This window comes from Mustela nigripes, chromosome 11 (assembly GCF_022355385.1).
Source record: "Mustela nigripes isolate SB6536 chromosome 11, MUSNIG.SB6536, whole genome shotgun sequence".
In the NCBI taxonomy this organism is placed as follows: domain Eukaryota; kingdom Metazoa; phylum Chordata; class Mammalia; order Carnivora; family Mustelidae; genus Mustela; species Mustela nigripes.
In genome coordinates, this window is record NC_081567.1 from 23002024 (window position 1) to 23016692 (window position 14669).

Below are 14669 nucleotides of genomic sequence, written 5' to 3' on the forward strand. Positions count from 1 at the left end.
TGGAAAAATTAATATTTTGGTAAAATGTCCATACTACCCAAAACAATGGACAGATTCAATGCAATCCCCATCAAAATTCCACTGTCATTTTTCACAGAAATAGAACAATCCTTAAAAAAACTTTTTTTTATTTGGAAGAGAGGGAGTGATCACAAGTAGGGAGAGAGGCAGGCAGAGAGAGGGGGAAGCAGGCTCCCCGCTGAGCAGAGAGCCTGATGCAGGGCTCAATCCCAGGACCCTGAGATTGTGAGTTGAGCCAAAGGCAGAGGCTTTACCCACTGAGCCACCCAGGTACCCCTAACAATCCTAAAATTTATAAGGAACCACAAAATACCCCAAATAGGCAAAGCAATCTTCAGAAAGAAGAAAAAAGCTGGAACATTCCACTTCCTGATTTCAAATTATATTACAAATCTATAGTAACAAAATCCAGTACTGTCATTAAAACAGACATTAAGACAGACATTAAAACATTGAGCAATGCAACAGAATAGAGAGCACAGAGATAAACTCACACATGTACGGCCAATTAATTTATGACAAAGAAGTAAAATATACACAATGGGAGAAGGACAATTTAGAAAATTGACAATTTAGAAAAATATATATATATAAGGCATCCAAGTAGATGAGACAATGTTACATGCAAATCAGATTCCACACTAAAAAGAGTTAATAAATGACTCCTCAAAGTAGAAGAATACAAAGTCAACAAACAAAGATCAGTTGAACTTCTCTATACACTACCAATAAGCAATCTAAAATGGGAATTAAGAAAGCAATTCCATGGTGCCTGGGTGGCTCAGTGGGTTAAGCCACTGCCTTCGGCTCAGTCATGATCTCAGGGTCCTGGGATCGAGTCCCGCATCGGGCTCTCTGCTCAGCAGGAAGCCTGCTTCCCTCTCTCTGCCTTCCTCTCTGTACTTGTGATCTCTGTCAAATAAATAAATAAAATCTTAAAAAAAAAAAAACAACAATTCCACTTATAAGAACATCAAAATGAGTAAAATACGGGGTGCTGGGGCACCTGGGTGGCTTGGTGGTTAAGCGTCTGCCTTTGGCTAAGGTCATGATCCCAGGGTCCTTGGATTGAGTCCACATTGGGCTCTCTGCTCAGGGGGAAGCCTGCTTCTCCCTTTCCCAATCCCCCTGCTTGTGTTCCCTCTGTTGCTGTGTTTCTGTTAAATAAATAAATAATCTTTTAAAAAACTATGGGGTGCCCCTGTGGCTCAATAGTTAAGCATCTGCCTTCAACTCATATCGTGATCCAGGATTCCCAGGATCAAGTCCTCAGGATCAAGATGCAAATGGGGCTCTCTTCTCAGCAGGGAGTCTGCCCATCCCTCTGCTCTTTACCCTGCTGGTGGTCTCTCTCTCTCTCAAATAAAAAAGAGTAAAATATTTAGGAATAAACTCAACCAAGGAGGTGAAAGACTTTAACAATTAAAACAATGAAAAGTGAAAGACCTCTACATTTTTGAGGCCATTACAGTCCCATAAATTTAAACAAATTAGAAAATTAGATAAAATTAGAAAAAATTTTGGTGAAATGTAGAGCAAACAGAATTTTCATACATTGCTAATGGATGTGAAAATCGGCAAAATTTTACTGACAAACTTTAGCACTATATACTGAAGGTAAATATGCATAATCTAACATGCAGCAAAAAAATATGTAAAATATTCATAGAAGAATTACTTATATTGTGTTTTTTAAAAAAATATTTTATTTATTTGAGAGATGGAGATCACAAGTAGACAGAAAGGCAAGCCGAGAGAGGAAGGGAAGCAGGCTCACTGCTGAGCAGAGAGCCCGATGCGGGGCTCGATCCCAGGACCCTGAGATCATGACCCGAGCTGAAGGCAAAGGCTTTAACCCACTGAGCCACCCAGGCGCCCCAAAGAATTACTTATAATATCCTAATTCCAAACCCTAGAGGAACATAGATAAATTGTGATAGTCATATTATGGACTCTTAAAATTCATATATCTCAATGAATATAAATGAACTACAGCTACATATTTAGCTGAAAGAATCACAGACACAACATAATACACTGCATGATTCCATTTATCAAGGTCAAGGCAGACAAAACTAACTCATAATATTAGAAATCAGGTTAGTGTGTACTTTGGGGAAAATGTTTAGAGGCGTACACAAGAAGACTTCTAGAGTGTTAGCAGTATTTTATTTCTTACGGGGGTCACAATAAAATGGGCATACTTTCTTCATGAAAGTTTGAATGCTAGTATCTCCTCAAAATTAATAAATTGAAAACCTAGTCCCCTGTGTGACGGCACGTTAAGGTGGGGTCCCTGAGAGATAATTAGGTGGTGAGGACTGAGCCCTCATGAATCCTCATGACTTATAAAGGAGATCCCAGAAAGCTCACATTTCTTCTGTTACATGGGAAGACAGTGATCAATGAGATGCCATCTACAAACAGCAGAGCAGTTTCTAATCAGACATTCTGAATCTATTGGCACCTTGTTCTTGGACTTTCCAGGCCACAGAACTGAGACAAATAAGTTTCTATTGCTTATAAGCTATATAGTTTATGATATTTTTATTACAGTAGCCTGAATGGATTAAAATATATATACTTCCGATTTGTGCACTTTTCTGTGTGTATGTATGTTATACTTCAATGAAAATATTTTAAAAATGAAATATAAGTGTTCTATAGTTTCTAGAGTACAGATCCTTTACCTTGTTCATTAGGATTATTCCTAGGTATCTTATGGTTTTTATGCAATTGTAAATGGGATAAACACCTTGATTTTTCTTTCTTCAGACACACTGTTCAGGGTATAGAAATGGGCCTGATTTCTGTGCATTAATTTTGTATCCTGCCACGTTGCTGAATAAACATTGTTAAAATGTCTATGCTGCCCAGAGCAATCTATACATTCAGTGCAATCCTTATCAAAATAACATCTATATTTTTCACAGAGTTGGAACAAACAATTCTAAAATTTGTATGGAACCAGAAAAGACCCCAAATTGCTAGGGGAATGGTAAAAAAGAAAACCAAAGCTGGAGGCATCACAATTCTGGACTTCAAGCTCAATTACAAAGCTGTAATTAGCAAGACAGTATGGTTCTGGCACAAAAACAGACACGCAGACCAATAGAACAGAATAGAGACTCCAGAAATTGACCCTCAACTCTATGGTCAACTGATCTTTGACAAACCAGGAAAGAATATCCAATGGACAGTCTCTTTAATATATGATGCTGGGAAAACAGGACAGCCACATGCAGAAGAATGAAACTGCATCATTCTCTTACACCATACACAAAGATAAACTCAAAATGGTTGAAAGACCTCAATGTGAGACAGGAATCCATCAAAATCCTAGAGGAGAACATAGGCAGTAACCTCTTCAACCTTGGCCACAGCACCTTCTTCCAAGACACATCTTTAGAGGCAAGGGAACCAAAAATAAAAAATGAACTTTTGGGACTTCATCAAGATGAAAAGCTTCTGCACAGCAAAGGAAACAGTCAACAAAACTAAAAGGCAACCTATGGAATGGGAGAAGATATTTGCACACAACAATACAGATAAAGGGCTAATATCCAAGATCTATAAAGAACTTCCCAAACTCAACACTCAAAAAACAAATAATCCAGTCAAAAAATGGGCATTAGACATGAACAGACACTCCTCCAGAGAAGACATAGAAATGTGGCTAACTGACACATGGAAAAAAATGTTCCACATCACTTGTTGTCAGGGAATTGCAATTCAAAACCATAATGAGGTATCACGTTACACCAGTTAGAATGGACAAAATTAACCTGATAGGAAACAACTATTGGCAAGGATATGGAGAAAGGAGAACCCTCTTACACTGTTGGTGGGAATGCAAGCTGGAAAACAGTATGGAGGTTCCTCAAGAAGTTAAAAACATGCAGCTAATGAATCACTGAACATGACATCAAAAAGTAATGACATCCATACTGTCACAAATGGCAAGATCTCTTTTTTTAATGGCTAATATTCCATTGTAGCTCTAGGCAACATCTTCTTTATTCATTCAACTATAGATGGACTACAAACAAATTAACAAAAACAAAGACATCTCTATAAATACAGAGAACTGCTGGGTGCCAGAGAGGAGAGTGGGGGGCATGGGCAAAATCGGTGAAGGGGAGTGGGAGTTACCAGCTTCCGGTTATCAAATGAGTAAGTAATAGAGACGAGAGGTACAGCATAGGAAATATAGTCAGAAGTATTATAATAGTGTTTCATGTTGACACCTGTCTTAAGCATAGCATAATGTGCAAATGTGTTCAATGCTGTACGGATGAAACTAATGTAACACTGTGTGTCAACAATGCTTCCATAAGAAATTTCTTCTTCAATCACAGAATCATAGAATGTTGGAATTGATTTGTATCTAACACAGCTCCACAAATCCAGTAGATTATTTCTTTGTAGTTCTCCTTATTCCAGAGATGTTTGACAGCATTTGGCATTTAAATTATATTTGTAAACAATAACAACAAAACAAGGAGTAGGCAGAGGCCAAATATTAGAAAATGTATATGCTTAAGTGGAATTTATTCAGGAGAGAACAAAGATAAATACAACCTTAAAATCTATTTATAGCCATCTGTGTTAGAGGACAATAACCCTGGCAACAATGTACAAGGTAGATCCAGAGGAAAGCTGAAGGGTGAGGAGATGTGTGAAAAGAGCCCGGAGTGAGAAGAGGTGATGGTGAGAAGCAATGGAAGGCTGATCTGTGAAGTGGTGGAGCCACTAGGAGAGGAAAGAGAGAAAAATGACATGATTTAAGACTACACAAGGAGATAAGTGAAACGGAGAGATGACTGATGTTAACAGCCACATCTAATAGCTATTGAACACTCACAAGGTACCTGACTATGTACCAAACCCTCAACTGCTATCTCCTCCTTTCCACCTCACAACATCAGGCCCAGCTGTTTTGATGGTGATAATTTTTTACACAGTATCTAGCTTACTATCATGACAGCCCTCCAAATTGGTTGTTATTGTTATACTCAATTTATAGCTGAGAAAAAAGCCTAGAAAAGTCATATGACATGTCAGGGTCAAAAAATAATAGAGATAGGATTCAAATCTATGATTTATCAGAGTTCCTGAAACAAATTAGACAATAAATCAATTATATATAATTATATAAATAATCTCTCCCTCTCTATTTATACTATAATATTATTATATATCATATATGTTAAATATGTAATAATGTATTACTTATAATTATATATGCTAATAATCATATATTAATTATTAAATAATTAAAGTAAATAAAAAAGTAAAGTAAATAAATTAAATTAAATTAAAGCCTCTGGCCATAATACAACATGCTCTCTACCAAGACATACAAATTCTGAAGGGGACAATAAGAGGTCATTTAGAAAAAAAAAAAAAAAAACTGAGGAAAACTAATCATAGAATTACAGAATCTTGAAATTTACTTGTATCTAAATTCATCAAGACAATTCTATTAGTCCAGTTGATTAAGTCTTTGCAACCGAGCTATTCCAGAGGGATCTTAGAGATTTGGCATTTAAATTCTATTTGCAATAATCTTGTGAAGTAGTCTTCTAGAAATAAAACCGAAGAACTCCAATAAAAACAAAATTCTAGAAAATTGCCAAGAGAAATCAGTGTTCACTTTCTGGCTGCTACTGAAACATGACCATCTACCAGGGCTGAGTGGGTAGAAATAATCCAGCCTCCAATTTATGCTACAGACCCAGCTTTTTCTCCAGAAGCTCTATTTACCGCAAGAAAAGCAGAGTTACCTTCAATCGCTTTTCCTTTTCCCACACAATAGACTGAATGAGGGTAAGATGATTCATAGAGAAGATAAATAATATTACTAACGGGATGACAATACCAAAAAAGGTAAAGAAGTAATCATGAGAATATTCTGGATATGGAAATCTTTGAACAAAGACAGTGACATCTTGGAATAGCTTTTGTGTAGCTGTGTGGTTATAATATTTCATGATGGCCTGATCCACGGCATGCTGCATTGCCAGAAACCCTTCAGTGATGTACCCTAAATGACAAAACAAGGATTGCTAAGTACAACAGAACAAGAAATAGCTGAAATGAACAAAGAAAAATGTAACTAAAGTATGTCAGAAACAACAAAGTTAATTATCGTGAAGAGGCTCCTGTTAAAATGGTCTAAATTTCACAGCTATTACGGTTTCCCCACAAAATACACAATAAATATTTTTTATTATTTAAATTTTTATTTACTTGAGTATGTTTGATGCACAATGTTACATTAGTTTCAGGTGTACAATGTTGTGATTCAATATGAGTATATATTGTGCTGTGCTCACCACAACTGTGGATAACATTTGTCACCATACAATGCTATTCTAGTACAATTGACTATATTCCTTGTGCTTTGCCTTTTATTCCCATTCCTTAACTGGAAGCCTGTATCTCCCCTTCTCGCACTTTGCCTATCCCTCCCTTTGGCAATCATCAGCTTGTTCTCTGTATTTGTAGGTCTGATTCCGCTTTTTGTTTGCTCATTTGTGGGTTTTTTTAGATTCTTTTTAAAAGGATCCTAATTCCCAGCTTCCTACAAAGTAAAATATTGTGTGAAATTACAGAGCTGCTTTCTGCAATTTCAATAAACTGGATGAGAACTGAATAAACTATAGCATAGGAAAAGACTTTAATTCTGTACCCTTGATATTTGAAAAATTAAGTGAAGTTCATACGGAGTGAGTTACATAAGCTGATGTCCACAAAAGCAGAGCTACTCAGTGTGGTCTTTGGATATGTCGCAATATGCAAATAGCTACTTACTGTTACATAAGTTTAGTATAAAAATGAGCTAACACTTAAAACTTTTATTAAGATTTGGCAATGTTATGACATCTAAAAACTGAATTTTCTGTTCATCAACATAACTTCCTTATAGATTTTGAATGTGAATCTGTGTCACCTTTTCTCCTTTCTGGGTCCCACCTTACTCTTTTAATAGAGACCTTCTCATGGGCTGAAATATTTAATTTTAATGAAGTTCTATCTGTCAATTTTTTCTTTTATAGTAATACATTTTCTGGCAATAATGAAAAAAAAAAGACTGAAAAATATTACTTACACCCTGAACCCAGCTTCCCGAATATGAATCTTATATTACCACGGTACATGGTACTAAGAAATTAGTATTGACACAAAACAATTTCTAGTTTATACAAACTTTGTTTGGATTTCACCAGTTTTTCCCCAGTGTCATTTTTTTTTCCTGTTCCCACCTAGGTTACTACATTGGATTTAGTTGTCATGTCTCCATAGTCTCCTCTGATCTATGAAACTTTATTATCCTTTCTTGTTTTTCACGACCTTGAGAGTTTTCAAGAATACTGGGCATGTATTTTGGAGTACGTTCTGTATTTTGTATTTGAATGATCTTTTTTCACTAACAGAGTTACAAGTTTTACAGAGGTAAAGTGTCCTCTTCATCACATTATATCAGAGAATATTTGCTAACAACATGACATCAAAATACTCAAAATTATTTTAAACTCTTTGTCTGCAATTCCAGCATCTAGCTTATCTGTCCACTTACTTAAGTTGACTCTTTTTTTCTTTTAATTTTATGTAACATTTTCCGGCTTGTTTGAATATCCTATAATTTTGGATCTTGTGCCAGAAATTGTGGTGAAATGAACAGTGGACACTAAAGTATATAATTGTTTGTTCTGTTTTCTTAAAGATGCTAGTCCCCTCCTTTGTCATACACCTAAAGGGAGGAGCTGACCATTTAAATTCCAAGAGTTTAGTTGAGTTGAGCTGAACCTGCATAAAAATACATTGTTCCAATGTACAGAAATTTTACACAAGCTTTTGGACACTGAAAATTTTAAATAAAGAAATCACCAGCAATATAGTAAGTTAAAAATTAACAAATTTCTATCACAAGCTTTTTAATCACTTATATAAATAAGTGACGGTTCTTTTTTTATTACTTGGATATTAAAATAAGTATAACTAAAGATAGGCTCACCAGGCTGTCCCCCATTTGAATTACTTTGACTTCTGGGTCCCGCAGAAGGAAAAGGTGGAAAGAGAACACCTGTTTCCCAGCCGTCCGTTCGGAAAAAAGTCACATACTTGTTCCTCTGAAAACTACTGAAACGCAGAAAATATTTTACCTATAAAGAGCAAAAAGAAATAATATCTGTAAGTGAAAAAATAATTAAGTGAGAATGAGAAACAAAAGGAAGTTAAAGAAAAATTACACATGTATGATTCTGAGGTAGAGTGTTGAGCACTAAGCAGATTCTGAACATCAGCCAACGGAGCAGACTTGCTGTGTGGCTAGTGTGGGTTTGTGGTAAGCAAACATTGCACACCATTGCCAATGTCTCTTTCCCAAAATAGACAGGTGGCATGCATACTGAAATGAAACATACCGAAAGGTATTGCTAATTTCTCTTCCCATTATGACAGCCAAGTGTTCCAAAAGGAAAATCTCTTCCTTTCCTAAAAGTGATTAGAACCTAAGAAAGAATCCCACATGAAGACAGATGAGATACGTGAAAGTATAAAAGTGAAATACTGCATGATTTCATTATTAAATGAAAAGATAATACTAATTCTAGAGAACTAAACTTCAAGGTAGATCATGATGGATCTAAGTCGCTTTGCAGGACAGCAAATGGTCCAGCAGTTGCCTAAAGTCAGGGGTCAGACCAAAGAAATCAGTAACACCAGGAGGGGCAGGCAGATATCATAAACCTAGGTAAATATTAATACACTCAAGTTACCAAGACAAAAGTTTTAGGCACTTACTGTGTGTTCAAGGATTAAGATATAGCACCTATTCCTCAAGGAGCTCAAATTCTAGTTGAGACATACATACATACATACATACATGCATACATACATACATATATATATATTACACTATCGTAAATTCAGTAATAGTAATATGTACAGGGCATTTATGGGAAGATGAAGAAGGGGTGGGTGTGGTTGGGAGAGCCACTGTAGAGCGAGTCACAGTAGCAGTGTTAAAGGTAAGAATCAGCTAAGGGGCTGGAACAGTCGGGAGATCGTACAAGGTGAGGTTTGAAACTGTACCAAAAACATTTTGACCGCATTCAATGTATACACTGATGAGCCTACATCAGCATCACTTACACTGAATCAGTGACTTGAGGGAATTTAATAAACATGAAAGGAATGAGGGAATGATGGGACAGAACACAAGATACTTACAACTATACTTATGACCCAGGGATTTTCTTTACTTTTTCCTTCCATTGACAACCATCTGTATCTTAAATGTAGAATTATAGCCCTGTGCATACATCTGTAACATAACTTGGCCATTTCCCTCAACACCAGGGATGCCAAGTTCAAAGCACAGTCCTCATCTCTTTTTTTGGAAGTTGTTATCAGAATCTCAGTGTCTGCCTATGTCCTAATTTTGATTCTGCTTGGCTAAGCCTTAATACTGTGTTCCAGGTTTAGATTGTGGAAAAAAATGATGAGATTTGGTCAAAAGAAAGAGGTACATTTTCATGTTGTGTTCCATCCTGGTGAAGATGCATCTGCTTTAACACCTCAGGTCTTTTGACCTGGGAAATGTGCATGTACTTCACCATCACGCCCAGAGTTGGAGATAGCAGCTATATTAGATCCAGTGGTAAAGGTCAATGTCTCCTATGATTATGATTTATAAGGAGAAAACCTGGTATGTGGTGAAATCAATTCTTGCCCCATCTACCTAAAGCTCTGGCTAAATAAAGGCACTGACACAAAAATTAGATATGGATTTAAATCTCTACTCTACTATGTACAAGCAGTATGATTGTAGGTAAGTTGCAGTCTCCCCACTTAATAAATGAAATAATTACGCCTCAACTTCATTAAGCCTCAGAAATACAAAGTACACTTATGATGTTTCTACATTAAAAACTTCTTACCTTAAGTGGCAGGGGATCATTGCTATTTTGGAACTCATGGTCAAAAATAATAGCAACCAACACTTTTTTAGAGTTATTCTCTTGCTTAACATACTTTTCAAAATCTCTTTCTGAAGAAAACCCTTGAACTGTAGAAAGAAAAGAATCAAATGCATGAGTTGCCCACATAAAGGCAAACTATCTGACTGCCTTTTCTATCTATAAAATGGGAAAACGCTTTACATGGATGAAAAACTATCAAAATATTAATTTCAAAATACTGCTGCTCAATCATTGGCATAACAAACGAATGGATATTAGGAATGCATAAAAACATTTTTTTAAGAGTTTTACAAATTTGGGGTGCCTGGGTGGCTTAGCCAGTTAAGCGTCTATCTTCAGCACAGGTCAAGGTCGTAGGGTCCTGGGATGGAGCCCCACACTGGACTCCCTGCTAAGTGGGGAATCTGCTTCTCTCTCTCCCTCTGCCCCCTTCTCGCTTATGCTCTCACTCTCCCTCAAATAAATAAATATCTTTAAAAAAAGAGTTTTAAAAGTTTTATCAAAAAGTTTAAAATATAACTAATCATTATAATAACTGCATAGTGAAGTAAGGTAGGGAAGAGGGATATTTCCAATGTGTTTTGAAATTTCTACCTTGGAAGGAAATAACAAAATTGATCCATGCAATCTATTCAAAGTCTTAGAAGATGGAATCTATAATACCTGATTTAAAAATACTCAGAAGCAGAAGAATGAAACTTCTCAACTTTGATATTTGAGGTTATTATGTGTCATAATCATTATTTTTTGTATGGTTGGGAAATGCCAAGTATGCCGCACTTTTCTCAGGGTGAGCGCAGCTGGGCTATAAATCCCAAAGGTAGGAGTAGGATCTCAGGGACCAGAATCAGATTTGCACCTACACAAGGTGACCAGAAGCAAGATAAAACAAAGTCCTCAGAGAATTCAAATGATTAAAGCTGGAAAAACAAAGTCCACCAAGTTAAACAAAACAAAACTTGCGAACACAGCTGGAAATAGAATCTAATATTGAGTACACTGTCAACAAAGTGAAGTGTGTACAAGCAGGTAATCAGGCACACTTTGGGGCACATAGCCTCTACTTCTGCATCTAAGCCTAATTCATCCATCTCACCCACGCATCCTTTATGTGCCAGGAAACCTCCCAATCTCTTTGCCTTAACCACTGAATGTTGTGGGAATAGCCACAGGTCTTTGTAACTGCCTGGCCATGGTTGACGAGGGACTGAGGAGGGACCCACCGGTCTGTTTTCATTAATTTAACTGAGCTTCAAGAAAGATATTACCTGCTTAAGCAGAAGTATGAGAGATAAAGGGAAGGAGAGTGAGTTTTGAGTACTTTATGAGGCTAAGACGTGTCTGCCTAGATTTCCCAGAAAACAGAACTAGAGGGAAATTTCTTATTTATTTATTTTCATTTATTACCTGGGTGGCTCTATTTTCTCCCCAGCTTTGTTGAAACACATGACACACAAAAAGTTATGTATTTAAGGTACGAAACATGATGATGATGATGTATACACTGAGAATTAACTGCCAAAATCAAGCTAATTAATACATCCATGACCACACAGTTACCACTTATTTTATTTTCAAAATTTTCTGGCCAGTTATTGAGGTATCACTGATAAATTAAAATTGTATATATGTAGGTTGTATAACATGATTTTAAGATGAACAATGTGATGTTTCAAGATCTGCATACATTGCAAAATGATTACCAAAACCAGGTTAATTAACACACCCATTGCCTTACATAGTTATCATCTTTTTTTGTGAGACCACTGCAAGATCTACTGAGTAAATTTCATATACACTACACAATAATTATGGACTTACATAGCTTGAAAAAGGGAGATGCACAAGGTTAGTGCCATATTCACCCTGGTATTCGCCCTGAAAGCATTTGCGGAAAACTGCAGACTTACTGGGCTGAAGAAAAAAGGTGAGAGTTGAGACTGCCAAGAAAATAGCAAAGAAGTGAAAAATCGGCTTGTAAATTCCCCTAAGTCACCAGTCAACCTCCCATTGAAACTGCCTAAGTTCAGATCATGAAACCAAGAAAATAACAGCAGGTAGGCAATATTGATGAACCAGACAATAGAGTACAAGCCCCACAAAGGAAGAGGAGCCTTCATGAATATTCTGGCTTCTAGGTAACACTCTAGAAGAGCCATGCCCTAAGACAAGGGATAAGTTGCACAAGTAAAGACAAAAGTGAAACAAAGCTCTCCTTACAAAGCCCCAAACCAGACTTCGAAGGAATCAAGATGCTCTGTCAGTTTGCAATTATCCAGAAGAAAACTTAACTCTCTTTATGGATAAACAAGTACTCTCAAGAGCCTCTAATATTTTTAATTCACAACACCTGCCATTCAATAAAATATACAAAATATGCTATAAAACAGAATCAATGATTGAAGAGAAAAAAATATACACAAGTAATCTAGATACCAGAACTTTCTGGCAGTGACTTTAAAGTAACCATGGTTGGGGCAACTGGGTGGCACAGTGGGTTAAAGCCTCTGCCTTCGGCTCAGGTCATGGTCCCAGGATCCTGGGATCGAGCCCCACATCGGGCTCTCTGTTCAGCAGGGAGCCTGCTTCCTCCTCTCTCTCTGCCTGCCTCTCTGCCTACTTGTGATGTCTGTCTGTCAAATAAATAAATAAATAATCTAAAAAAAGTAAATAAAGTAACTATTGTTAGTAGGGTTAATAAAGCTAGAACATTTCTCTAGAGACCTGAAATCTATTAAAAACAGGACAAATGGAAATTCCGGAATAGAGAAATACTTTTAAAAATAATTCAACAATTCACATGACCCAAGTTTCAAAACATGTAGGCAAAAAGAAATTTTAACAAATTTTAACAAACACACACAACCTATTTAATACTAACAACACCTAACTAGAAATGCTAGTATTTCTTTCAATAACTGAGAGAATAAGCAGACAAAGATAGTAAGAATACATATTTGAAAAGCACTATGATTCATCAACTTGACAACTTTACCTGGGTGGCATTTATATAACACTATAAGCAAAATCTATAGAATACACAGTCTTTACAAATGTACATGGTACATTTTTCAAAATATACCTTAATGTGGGCATAAAAAATTCTCAAAATTTCAAACTGAAATCCTAGAATATACTGATTCAAGGAAATTAAAATAGAAATTAAAAAAAAAACAGAAAGATAACAACAAATTCAAAATGTTTTAAAGTAATATATTTTTAAGACTCCCATACAGAAGAAATCAGATGGAAATCAGATGGAAATTATGAAATATTCTGGGTAACCCAAAGTGGCCTCCAGCACTACATTTATTGGGATTTGTGTTATATACTTAAAAAACTATCAGTATATGCATTCTTCTGCTTCACTGTTTGTTTTTTTTTTAAGTTATGTTTTCAGATGGCATCTACTCTCAAGGACCCTCAAATCCTTGACAGACAACAAAAAGTTGAAAAAAATACACTACTGAATACACGTGTGTATTTAAAGGAACAGGCACCAGAGAGATGCTCACCCAACTTCTGACTGCACTTCTCCCTGGGAGAAAGAGAAGAAAAACTGAGAATGTGAGGATAAGCTCACTTGGGGGCTTTTAAGATAATTGTACATAACCTGAGTCTTCTCTAATGCATTCATTTACATCTTCTGTAACATTTTTATACGAACAATGTTTGAAATAACTGACCAGTGGGAGTGCATCTAAAATGAGGGCTCATGCTTAAGCTGTGTGTTCCTTTGGCACACCATCATATAGAGCCCTGGGGTCATACTTACCAGGCTTAAGAAGCACAACCAGAAACAGTATCACAGAATACAAGGAAGACAGTATCACAGAATTGGATAGTAACCTAAAATAATATAAATTGATTATCTAATTTTTAAATATTACTGTGTGTTTTGGGCTCAGAGAAAATATTTTATATGAATTTAACTCTCAAGTATAATAATGTATAATATTATACCTAGGGGGTTACTATCTGGTTATAAGTATATATCCTACAATGTTTTACTTGGGAGATTAATGTCTAGTTAAAAGATTATACATGTGTCTTCACTGAAACCCAATTTAAAATGTAAAATAATATATTTTTTTCAAAAAACTTTAATTTCTAACCTGAGAAATTATAGCGTAAATCCCTTTTCACCAGTTCAATGATGTTCTTCACCACAACACTTTTGGAAGGCACGAAAGCCAATTCCCACTGACCAGGAAAAGTGATGGCCATTTCAAGTAATGCAGGCAACTCATCAACAGGCTGAAGAGAGTAATTGAACGGCCCAGACTTCTTTATAATCAATGACTTGCGTGTTAACAAAAGTGTGCTAGCAAATAGCAATGTTAGAATGATTTCCACAATTAATGCCACCAATTGCCGTCTCTAGGAGATGGGAAAAAAAAAAAGACTATGTTAAAGTCCTATGAGTTCACTACCTCTGCAAATGCCTAATTGTTTTATACTAAGACACACTTCTTTTTTTTTTTTTTAATTTTTTATTTTTGATAAACATATATTTTTATCCCCAGGGGTACAGGTCTGTGAATCACCAGGTTTACACACTTCACAGCACTCACCAAATCACATACCCTCCCCAATGTCCATAATCCCACCACCTTCTCCCTAACCCCCTGCCCCCGGCAACCCTCAGTTTGTTTTGTG

The 14669-nt window shown here is 36.2% G+C and overlaps 1 protein-coding gene across 1 annotated transcript in view; it reads right to left on the reverse strand.

Annotated features, from left to right (window-relative positions):
* LOC132027306 (phospholipid-transporting ATPase ABCA3-like) overlaps nt 1–14669 on the reverse strand; it is a 130178-nt gene that overhangs the window by 101955 nt on the left and 13554 nt on the right. The window contains exons 3-6 of the mRNA XM_059416058.1: nt 14126–14390; nt 9969–10096; nt 8042–8189; nt 5808–6067 (exon numbers count right to left, since the gene is read on the reverse strand). Coding sequence (XP_059272041.1) covers nt 5808–6067; nt 8042–8189; nt 9969–10096; nt 14126–14390 — 801 coding nt within the window. The remainder of the gene's footprint in view (nt 1–5807; nt 6068–8041; nt 8190–9968; nt 10097–14125; nt 14391–14669) is intronic.